At 44.4% G+C, this 10,363-nt stretch overlaps 3 protein-coding genes across 4 annotated transcripts; 1 reads left to right on the top strand and 2 right to left on the bottom strand.

Moving 5' to 3' along the window:
* On the bottom strand, positions 1-3,925 carry LOC135391190 (RAB7A-interacting MON1-CCZ1 complex subunit 1-like). Its single transcript, XM_064621330.1, has 8 exons — positions 3,775-3,925; positions 3,506-3,621; positions 3,340-3,433; positions 3,201-3,250; positions 2,998-3,132; positions 2,077-2,194; positions 1,712-2,002; positions 1-740 (listed from the first exon to the last, which is right to left on the bottom strand). The coding sequence occupies exons 1-7, from the start codon at positions 3,854-3,856 to the stop codon at positions 1,758-1,760; spliced, it is 840 nt and encodes a 279-aa protein (XP_064477400.1). The 5' UTR covers positions 3,857-3,925; the 3' UTR covers positions 1-740; positions 1,712-1,757.
* A 559-nt stretch (positions 3,926-4,484) lies between these two features.
* LOC135391187 (uncharacterized) lies at positions 4,485-9,342 on the top strand. Of its 2 annotated transcripts, XM_064621327.1 has the most exons (6): positions 4,485-4,564; positions 5,779-6,001; positions 6,136-6,476; positions 6,543-6,635; positions 7,210-7,356; positions 8,714-9,342. In XM_064621327.1, the coding sequence occupies exons 2-6, from the start codon at positions 5,897-5,899 to the stop codon at positions 9,231-9,233; spliced, it is 1,206 nt and encodes a 401-aa protein (XP_064477397.1). In that variant the 5' UTR covers positions 4,485-4,564; positions 5,779-5,896; the 3' UTR covers positions 9,234-9,342. The 2 variants fall into 2 exon arrangements, 1 of the variants encoding a protein (XP_064477397.1); XR_010421888.1 differs by lacking the exons at positions 4,485-4,564; positions 5,779-6,001; positions 6,136-6,476; positions 6,543-6,635; positions 7,210-7,356 and adding an exon at positions 7,823-8,091 and having other exon boundaries at positions 8,714-8,799.
* Positions 9,313-10,362, bottom strand: LOC135391188 (alpha-ketoglutarate-dependent dioxygenase alkB homolog 7, mitochondrial-like). The gene is made up of 4 exons (XM_064621328.1): positions 9,987-10,362; positions 9,750-9,923; positions 9,559-9,683; positions 9,313-9,502 (listed from the first exon to the last, which is right to left on the bottom strand). Exons 1-4 carry the CDS (start codon positions 10,314-10,316, stop codon positions 9,382-9,384), a joined length of 750 nt encoding a protein of 249 aa, XP_064477398.1. The 5' UTR covers positions 10,317-10,362; the 3' UTR covers positions 9,313-9,381.
* Position 10,363: the final 1 nt, after the last annotated feature.

Genomic DNA, 10,363 nt, shown 5'->3' with positions numbered 1-10,363 from the left:
TTCATAAGGAAATCTCTTTATTACTTATAATACCAGGTACATCTACAAAACAATTCATCTCCACGCTAACACTCACCGGCATTAAAGTTACAGCAACATTTCACGCGGGTCTCATCCCCTCTTGAAATGTCTCCTCTGCCTTCCTTTCTGCACAAGAGAGGTGTCCTTTAAAGCTTATGTATTAACCCAGCATATCACACTCATGTCAGTGTTGTCTTCTGTGTTTTGTGCTCTCCCCTTCTGAAATATGTGTCACACTCTTGCTGACAAACATGTTAGCATACACGTTATAAGGTAAGGATGGGGATGTTATACAAGACGAGACATTATAAAATATAGTTGTATAATTTACATACAGGAAGATCAATATGTGAGGAAGACTAGCGCATGTCTCATGCTCATATGTAAATTTTTGGAACACTGGGAACATTTGTAAAATGCAAAATGGTGAAAGTGTGAGTACTGTAATAAATCACTGTACTTGTACTTGGGACATCACGATACAGTAAATTGGTACATCATAAATACGGCGAAACCCAGATACGATTTTTACGTGCACTGTCAAGAGTCCGCACAAAACAAAGGTGATGATGACATGACTGGAAAATCTCTGCATTTGCCGCATTTTACTGGCCGTAGAAAGCGCTGCCTCGGAGACTCATTCTGCGAGTGCAGGTGAAGCGACGTTTCCAGACGTGTCTCCCTTGCAGCGCTGTGCTGAATAGCACCACGTTCAACCACTGCACGATGGCAGCATGAAAGGAAAAGACAATCCATAAATGTGAAACTCTCAGAGAGCAAATACAATGCTGGAAGAACCTGACAAATCCGCACAGCTTGCTTTATTTCGCCCAGTGTGGTAAACTGTGCGCCACAAAGCTTAAAGGTGTTGTGGAATAGTGTGCCCACTTTAGGTTGAATGTGCTTCAAAGTATATTTACTAAGAAGTCAAAGAATACCCTCTTCTTGATCTGGTATCGAACATCACTATTAGTAAAACAAACTTGGACAATACAATATCTGGTGGACTTCTCTTGTGGTCCTGTGAATACATGGTGCCTTAATTGCTCTTGTACTTCCTTTAAATACAGGCAACACATATGCAGTGCAGAGAGGCTTACATCATAGACATGCATGTGCAACTTTCAGTAGAATACTGTGGGTACTACATATTGTGCCTTGTGGCTGAAAGCACTCACCAGAACACCGTGCACTGAGGCAGATGGATAAATCGGGACGTAACAACACTTTCCAGTAGCACACCAATCTGGTTTAATTTGTGTTCATGAATAAGCAGTACGCTAGCAGGGTTTGGTAGCGAGCGCTTATCAAAAATGCTTGCAAACATTTAGCTACAACATCGAAACATAATTAATTACTTTCTCATTTTTTGCAACAAAGACAAGGTGAAATGTGGAGTGACAGAAACTCAACTGGTAACATACTTGACAAGTATTCAGCCCAGTATTCTGTACTGCAGTACAGTTTTGAGGTACCTTGCCCATCATTATATTGACTAAACGTGCTGCCATCCGCGGGAGACTGCAACGCGGCTCTCTCCAACGTTCATAGTATCTACAGGTTTTCCCGGCGATTTTAATCCGAGTGCCAGCTAAATTAATCCATGCCCCATAAAGTTTGCATGGCACATGGATTAATTTCGATGGTGCTTGGATTAAAATTGGCGGGAAAACCTGTAGTGACCACTCACCGGGTGCATGACTTGTATGATGTCATCCATTGCTTCTTCAAACTTCCTAGAGCTTTTGACGTTGAAGTAAACTGTCCCGCAGTTCTTTTGCACGGGCACAGTTCCAGCCTGCGTCCTTGAGAGGTCCTTCAACTGCTTCTGTGTATGTACCCAGCACTTGAATGCCAAGTGGCAATGCCTTGGCAACGCTGTCAGTGGCGGGCAAGTCCCATTTGTCTGTGTAACTCACAAGCCAATAGCACATCTCACCAGCATACATCAGGGCCAAAGCGTGAACATCGCTGAAGATGCCTATGTTCGAAAGGAGACGTGAAGGGACACACAAAAGTGGAGCAACCAACTTCAAACGCAAAAGTTACTATCACCTTTTTCGAGAAGCTGAATCACGTCTTCGGAGCCGGACAGGACGGTTGTTTCATCTGCTTTGATCGAGTGGCGAACATTCAGCACAGCTGTGAGATGTTCCACCCCTCTCTGTAACAACTGAGAGAACAGGGTTCAACATTTGGGGCTTGAACACATAGGCTCACACAAGGAGCTTAACCTAGCATTAAAAAAAAAAGTCTATAAAAATCTAGTTGTCTGAAAATTATGGGATCAATGGTCTTTATGAGGTTAATGGAACCTTTGCTACCTACTACATTTCATTTTATCAAATTTTAATCAAAAGACCTTTAATTTGTTGAATTGAACTCTGAAATCTGCAAAGCTGAGGTAACGCTTTTGTTTCAGTTTTTGTTTTTGTTTCGGAAGTGCATTGCGGATTTACGTAAATCCACCACAAAATATGGTACCTAATGTAATCCTAACAGCTGGAAAAAAAAAAGTGCGAAAATGGTTGCTTGAGAAGCAAGATTGCTAGGCTGCGTTGAGTTCTGTTGTCTTTAGATAACTGCGCTGTGGAATCCTTGCTGCCATTGTCAGCAGACGTATCCAAAAGGAATCTGAAGGGCTCTGAAGTACCCATATTTTTGTATATTTTTTCGGGCCGCTACTATTGAACTAGGTAGTGTATTCTTCCAATTAAAATTTGATAAAAACACTTGTAGTATGTGCGGAAAGTTCCCTGTAGATAAATACCATTGACTCCACAATTTTCAGATCGAGTAGATAGAACTTTTGTGACACAGTAGGTGAAACACCACATATATTTGTGTGTGCTAAAAGATGAAAGCTTGGCGGGCCACAAAGCGATATGCGTATTAACGGGGTTTGGATATTGGTACTAGGAAAAACTGTAAAAAGGAGTACTTATTTAAACAGCAGTCAGCATCATTCCTTCGTACCTTGAGAAACGTTTCCTTGTTTTGGTCCACCCAATTTTCATCGTCACTTTCTTTGGTCTGGCAAAACATGTACAGCAGAGCTCCTTTGCGCCACTCGAGGCATTCGGCTAATTCCTCGCCCAGGCCCTCTACTACCTAAAATTTCCATCACCTCTAGTTAGAAGCATATGATGATAATGCATGTGCACGGAAATATAACCTACCGTCTGGAAGCCCATGTGCTTCGTAATGTTTTCCACATGCTCTAGGCTGCCTAAAAAAATAGAGGGGACGTGTTTGCTGCAGCTACGCAGGTCGTGCTGCAGCGTAGCATTTTCTGAGATAAGCTTTCTCAAAACTTACGGATAATTGCATTTACTCGCTCGAGCGAATCGCTTTCTGAAAAGTCATTGTCCGCCAATCGATTTTCTCTGCAATACGTAACATCAAGAACGATCTGCAAAATAACATAGCGACATCACGCACTGAATGACAGCAAAAAAAAGAGAAACAAGAATGACGCTCCTACCTTCATTAACTGTTGCAAAGCATCTTTGTTGCTGCTTTGTTTCAGAAATTCGTCGTCCTTCAGCTGATTCTTCAGTGCCAGCAATTTGGACAGGGACGATTCCAGAAGTGTTGGAACTGTAACGCATGAATCTGACGCATTACATCAAAATGAATGAACCACCGCAACCACTAACAACTTTCGTGGAAGTCAATAGTGTAGGCTCAGAATTTTGTTCCCAGCGTGTTTTGGAGGCCGTGAATCATGCGCACAAAATATGCTCTCCTTACCGACGGTTTTGAGTTTTAATTCCTCTATAATCTTCAATAAATCGTCAACTTCATTGGAAATCACTTTCGCGGCAGTCTCCATTCTTCTCTCTCTCTCCACTTTTTTTGCTTCTCGCTCTCGTTAAGCTCCGTTGTTGCCAACCTCGTTCCTTTCGCTCGCTATGCTATGCACTGCGAGTCATGCGCGAGTACGCCGTACCATATACGATGTAAGTGGAGCGCAGGGTGGACCTCGATATTCCCGGTTGCGAAATCCCCGATCTGGAAATTCCCGTTCTCGAAACAAGGAAAATCAAGGAGAATGCCCGATTGCTTCGTTATCACTATTTAACCACCCAAATTCACGGGTTTTCGATGTCTGTCCAAGTCGTTTAGCGAACGAAAGCCAAATTTTAGCGGCCGTTAGGCTTAGCATGGCAGACACGACGGAACACCGCGTTGGTTAGTTTATTATTAGGTTAGTTCAAGTTCGGTGTTTGCATTTCCATGTCCAGGTTAGTCTAAGGTCGCTGTTGGCAGCTTCACGCGCGCGACTGTGCATTTTATAGTCAAATAACGTTTATTTTCAGTAGTTTATTTTGCAGTGGGGATTTCGATCACTTTATTTCGAGGTACACCCGGACCGCATGGCCACGGTTGCTTCGCGGTGCTAACCCGGAATCGCACACAAAAATACCATAAAGTTGTTACCGCCTAACTGAGGGACGGCTCCAGGCATGTGCCGCCTGTGCAGCCCCGCGCTTCGGACGAACACCACAGACTAAAGCGGAAAAGATAGCTCCCCCAAAGCGTGAGTCCAAAGCGCTATTCAATATGCTATGCAATGTTGTCGATCGAAACAGGACTAGTAGAATTTGTTGACTTACCATATATTATTTCCGAGTTTGCCATGCAAAACAGGGGGGGGGGGGGGGAGTTCTGTAAGTTAGGAAATATGTATCTATAACGCTCTGTTTATATGTCCTTAGGTATGGGGTAGAGTATCGCCCCCGGCGATGAAAGTCCCCACCCATCATCCTCCTGAAATAAAGTTGTTTTATATGTCCCGTAAGGTGCTGCTTTCTTTTACTTGTGTGTGTGTGTGTGTGTTTATTCTTTTCGCGCTTTCAGTATTTTTGTATCAGGCCTCCGCACCGGGTCCCACACTAGCCTTGAGACGGCCCTGGTAATAATGACTCCTTTCACCCAATTTTTTGCACCCGACCTTGTGATGCTGGATAAACCACTGGCACACCTTTAACTTGGATTTTGTGCGAGTACGTTCGCTATAAAGGGCTAGTTGCACGTGCTGGGAGCCAAAGGGATGCAAAAATCCAACAGTGTAGGCCCCCAGGGATTTGTCCAGAACACCCCGCAACCCTTTAATGGCCCCAAAATCTTGCCACCACCACCCCAAATACCGGCAAAACACACACACACACAAAATCAGCAGATATGGGCTTCACACACACACCCTACGGGACATCCCCGAGGTGAAAATCCTGGGAATATCCCTGGCCTATAGGCCGAGTACCAGGATTTGCCAAAAAATCTTATGGGGGTATCGAAATTTCGCAGGAAGGATCTGTGACATGTAACTGCTGGCTTTTCGGGCCGTTTAGAGCTTGGAAGGTACCTTTCTAGTACAGGTGCTGGGAGAATCCTTGCCACGACCTCCAATTATTTCATCTTTCAAGCACATTTCAGCTTTCGCTAGTGCATTAGATGTCCCTGCGCAAAACGGCACATGTCAACGTCGTTCCGAGGACTTGCAGCAGTTTATTCTTGTCAGCGTGGTCTCTCACTTCTGTTTCTATTTCGAAAACAAAGCCGTTCATATAACAAAGGCCTAACCCTTCCGTTACCAGGCTATACGCATGCGAGATATGTTACTGTTCGCCGCCCTTGTCGGCGCTTTCCCTTTCCTCGCTTTTAATCACATATTCTTTGTACAATACGCAGAGATATATAAACGAGCCACACTTTCTATGCACTATGATCCACGCGGATGCACTGTGATCGCAGGATGTGAATCAGGAAACGTTGGAACGACACAAAGTTAATTAGAAATAGGAAGTGGACAGCAACGGGGAAATACCACCGGACCTTAACCTCGTTTCGAGCCATGGACACCAGCTGACACATGCCCGCTGCATGTAGTGCTACCCTAAAGTCTGCAGTCGACAGCGTACACATGAATTTGCTCTTCGGTATCAAACGAAGTCATCAAGGAAGCAACATGGCGCTTGTAAGTTACGTTTTCTGCTTCTCAATATTCGCATTCACAACGAGATTTATTGCGTTGCACGTGATTAGGCCTAGTCGTTAGTGTCGATCGACATTTAATCTGCTGTTTTTTTTTTTTTTTTGTTTTTTTTACAGCTCATATCACTATGGATCTTCCAGTGCCTCGCAACCAATCACGCGACGTTAGGGGACGAAGATACTTCACTGTCGTCTGCTGCTCTTGAGACCGAAGGCATCGACAACAAGACGCTTCTCTACAACTACCCTTTCCAACCAGGCGTTCGTCAGAGAGGAACTCGCAGAAGGAATAATAAGGGACCACAGGGACGGAGTGGCCTGCTCGATATAGGCGAAGGGGACGACATAGCGGAGCTGTATACCGATGGCCCGCTCTTGGACCCTTACGCGTGCCGCGTCAAAGTTGGGGGGATTTACGTGGGCTGTCACGTGTCATCGTCTGACTACACGCTGAAACTGTAAGCTCTGGTTGAATATTTTCTGTGGATAGATTGCACACTGTTGAACTATATTGGCTTCTTCAGGAGCATCATGAAGCAGCATTATGGGACGCTTCCTGAAATTGCTCTTCCTGAAGGAGCCGGCTCCTGTCATTCGGCGAAGCTGAAGCGTGCCATGTAAGTAGGAGTTTTCGTTGGGTTTTAGCGAATCTTTCTCTAAAAAACATTCGTAACGTATACCGTCGCTTGCGTTACGGCTTCTGTTTCGATTTCCTTCTTCCAATTTTGAGACATTTTGACGATTTGAGACATTAAACATCGCGATGGTAAACGGCGTACCAATATCAATGCGTTTGAAAATAACGTTCGCGCTGCTGCATGTTTTCTATGCTGAGTAGAAAAAAGTGAAAGAGATAACAAAAGTCCAAGTACAACTGATGGCCAGAGTGATTTTTGTTAAACTGTTTCGTCGTAAAAAAGAAAGTAAACTTTCTTTTAGGAGATAGAGCTTTCTGGAGGTGGTTGATGTCGACCTGTTCTTGTCAGGATGACACCTTGCTACTTTTAAACTTGCTATCTTAAAAAAAAGAAAAGAAAAGTATGCATAGATGCTATAAAGAAACTCTCAATCGTTTGTGAACACTGGCTCTAGGATATATACGGGTCTGCAGGCTGCCTCCTAGAAAAGAATGCGTTCATGCGTTGCAGCTACATGAATTTGCACATTCGCAACCGATGTCTTTCATTCCAGTGGTATCGTAGCCGTCGTGGACTCGTGCTTCACACCTGTGTTCTATACCCGCAAGCCCTACCACCTACATAATGTCAAAGGCCAATTACGGTACATTGTGCAAGATCCGCCGCTGTACAAGCAGTGTGTTCAGGAGGCTATTTGCACGTAAGTCCATGCAGGGGTTCCTTGGAAGGTTCGCCTTGATGACCTTATATTTGCGAGAATTTTGCCTCGAGGTTGCTATTCAATTTGCGAAGGACAGCATAATTGGAGAAAAAGATCTTGTTTACTCTTTTTTTTTTTTTCAACTCTTTTGTGAAGAAATTTCTTCGCAAAAGAGTTGATTCACTGACGTCATCACAGAGAGCGCTAGCCTCGAAAAGGCCAGAGCGCCGCCATGATATAGGTCCATTGAAGTTTGGTCTCGGTTTCATTCGTTCTGTTATGTTACACGTGCTCCATATTACACTACACGTATGCTGCGTACCATACGCACAGTACAAGGATGAAGGAAGTCCAAATGAACGGTGAATGCGATGAGACTGAGGGTCAGGAACTTATCCTGGTGGCAAATTCGCTTACAACTGTGGCGCTCTCCTGTGAGTGACGGCATGTGCATGAGCACACCATGTGCGAGCAATCTTTTTGAGAAGCTATCATCACGCTCTTTCTGCTTTTGTTTGCTGACTTTTCGACTAACATATGTCACGTTGCAATTCGGAAGTCCTTTTTGATGTGTGTGATAAACACCACTCCCGCATCCAAAATATTGAGACTACACTACGTCTGTGTTCTTTAACAGTGTCTAATTGATATCGTCACTACTGGCACCATATTTACTCGCATACTTAACTGACGGTTTCGCTCAATGAACGCGCCTCCGAGCTTGGGCGCAGAAATGTTTGTACTCTATATTTTCCTCCCGCATATTTGACGCACCGCGACTCTAGCAGCATCCCCGGCGCGTTTCGCACAGCGCCGGTATACAGCAGAGCCAGCTACCGCCGGCGCCCGGGTTCTATTCAAAAATTTCCTCGCGTAATTAGCGCACCTCATCTATAATGCTACGCTTGGGGGCAAAAAGTGGCAAAAAGGGCATTAATAATGAAAGCAAATACGGTAACACTTCGCAGGGTGGTTCACGGTGAACCCAAGGGTTACCCAATATGAAGTAAGGTACCTGTTATGCACCATAGAAAATATAATGTATGAAATGTTGAAAGATTGTGTTATACTTCTTCAGCTTCCACATTGCTTTCAGTAAACCATGAAAAATGAAATACGCTCATTCCTATGCATTGCCAGTACCCTATTCCGAGGCTTAGCAGACACCTGGACAGCGTTTTTTTTTTTTTAAATTAACGGTTTACTGACAAATAACTGGAACACATTACAATATTTTATATGAATTTTTAGCATATATTACATCCTGCAATGTATAGTTTTGCTCCTAAACACTGCTTCTATTATTCATATCTTCAATAACCCGGTACATAAACATGTTGTAACACCTTTCACGCAGACCCAGGAGCCTCGTATGCGAAGCACTCGTATTCGCCCTCGACATTCCCGACTGCCTTCCGCGCATCTGCATCCGGACCCTGCTAGCATTTGACCCGCTCAATCCGGATGCGGGCCTGTTCGCCGACGAATTTCCCACAAAATGCGACTGCAACTGCTTCGGAAGCTATCCAAGTTTTCGGAGGCCCATCATAACCCCTAGCAAACCCTTTCCACGTCTTCCAGAACGTCTTCCGGAACGTGTTCCAGAGACTCCGTTCCCGCAAGATGATTACGATGAAGGATACCCAGGGGGCGAAGGAGACGACAGATTTGGCCAAGAAGATTTCTACCCAGCAAGAAGGTATCCTGGAAACGGGAAGAGCAGTCGCATCCCTACGTATACGGACGCGTTCAAGCCGTTTCGAGATGCAGCACGTAGGAGGGCATCTAAGAGAAATAAGCCTTTACCTGCATTACCATCAGTTTACCTTCCTGGGCAGTTGGGGGTTGAATACATAAATCCTATCGAAATTAAATAAAAAATGTATTTCAAAGAGAAGGCATCAAACTAACTGTGATTTCAAAATGAACGACAGAAAAGCAGCTAGAACAAGTATGTGTCGTACATTAAATTTATTTTATATTGTCTATAAATATACTCGAGTGTTCATTTCCACGTAGCGATGATCACACCGGCTCATTTCGGCACATCACAGATATTCGTCGAGTTTTCTTAACTGGTAATGACTTGAACAGTGACTGACTGTTTGGAAGTATTTCGTGTGTGAAGTCGTATCTTGCTGCTCCCCTAGAAAGAAGAGCATAGGTAAAGGAAAAAAGAAAAAATCACGTTATTAAACTTACGTCATGATATACAACGACCGCCTCCTGAGGAAAATCTTCACCCACTTCTCTTTTTCTTTCTCATGAACCAGCTTCATGACACACTCGGACAGGAGTGACAAGCCAGCTATGGTGTCGCCGCAGAACTGCAATAAAAGAAATGGATCTCGCTTTTTTATTTTATTTTGTAAACAGGGACACTGTCCTCTTACCCTGACGCTATCGACGTGCGGCTTTATGTGCCCAGATTCTTCCAAGTCTAGACAGTGTACATGGGCTATTTGTGCCACGCCTGGGCCGAAAGCGAGGTCTCTCACTTTCCTGATGATTGCTTCGCTGGGGTTGGACCAAGTATTTCTTTCAATTTCTCTGTAGCCGTGGATTGCCTGGGAATGGTGGGGACACTGAATCAGACGAGCATCTTACTATAGCGATTTTCCGCCGCATACATCGTCCCAATGGCTTCCTTCGTACTTTAGCCTTTTCACCTGTGGCTCAATTTCATTGACTAGGACGCTCTCCTCTTCAGCGCTAATAAAATCATTGTAAATGTACATACTCTGGGAGATCACATCTAATGTCGACGGGTCAGATGCTTCAAAGTGGCTGTCCCTAAACTGCTCTGACATGTCAGGTTGTTGATTCATGCGTGAAAAGGTATTGGCCCTCGTGGAACAGTACCTCTGTCTCGAAATACAAACAGGAAGCCCGCGTTTGAAGCATTTTTCGATATTTATTTGCAAACTAACGCGGCCGAAGAAACGAAACGCACGCGCCATTACGAAAAGCCTAGCACCCAGCGACTTGGTAGCAGACGAGTTTTTTT

The sequence above is a fragment of the Ornithodoros turicata genome, chromosome 4 (genome assembly GCF_037126465.1).
Source record: "Ornithodoros turicata isolate Travis chromosome 4, ASM3712646v1, whole genome shotgun sequence".
In the NCBI taxonomy this organism is placed as follows: domain Eukaryota; kingdom Metazoa; phylum Arthropoda; class Arachnida; order Ixodida; family Argasidae; genus Ornithodoros; species Ornithodoros turicata.
The sequence above is the reverse complement of the archived record's forward strand: the minus strand, read 5'-3'. Positions and strand labels throughout refer to the sequence as shown.

What these genes read in the sequence shown, in the direction of transcription:
- LOC135391190 (XM_064621330.1), bottom strand. Translation starts at nt 3,856, where the DNA reads ATGGAGACTGCCGCGAAAGTGATTTCCAATGAAGTTGACGATTTATTG. An exon ending in ATTAAAACTCAAAACCGTCG is followed by an intron (nt 3,622 to 3,774) that starts GTAAGGAGAGCA and finishes CATGCGTTACAG; the next exon opens with TTCCAACACTTCTGGAATCG. An exon ending in GCGAGTAAATGCAATTATCC is followed by an intron (nt 3,251 to 3,339) that starts GTAAGTTTTGAG and finishes CTATTTTTTTAG; the next exon opens with GCAGCCTAGAGCATGTGGAA.
- LOC135391187 (XM_064621327.1), top strand. Translation starts at nt 5,897, where the DNA reads ATGCCCGCTGCATGTAGTGCTACCCTAAAGTCTGCAGTCGACAGCGTA. An exon ending in TCTGACTACACGCTGAAACT is followed by an intron (nt 6,477 to 6,542) that starts GTAAGCTCTGGT and finishes TGGCTTCTTCAG; the next exon opens with GAGCATCATGAAGCAGCATT. An exon ending in GCGAAGCTGAAGCGTGCCAT is followed by an intron (nt 6,636 to 7,209) that starts GTAAGTAGGAGT and finishes CTTTCATTCCAG; the next exon opens with TGGTATCGTAGCCGTCGTGG.
- LOC135391188 (XM_064621328.1), bottom strand. Translation starts at nt 10,316, where the DNA reads ATGGCGCGTGCGTTTCGTTTCTTCGGCCGCGTTAGTTTGCAAATAAAT. An exon ending in CGCACGTCGATAGCGTCAGG is followed by an intron (nt 9,684 to 9,749) that starts GTAAGAGGACAG and finishes CTTTTATTGCAG; the next exon opens with TTCTGCGGCGACACCATAGC. An exon ending in CGGTCGTTGTATATCATGAC is followed by an intron (nt 9,503 to 9,558) that starts GTAAGTTTAATA and finishes TCTTCTTTCTAG; the next exon opens with GGGAGCAGCAAGATACGACT.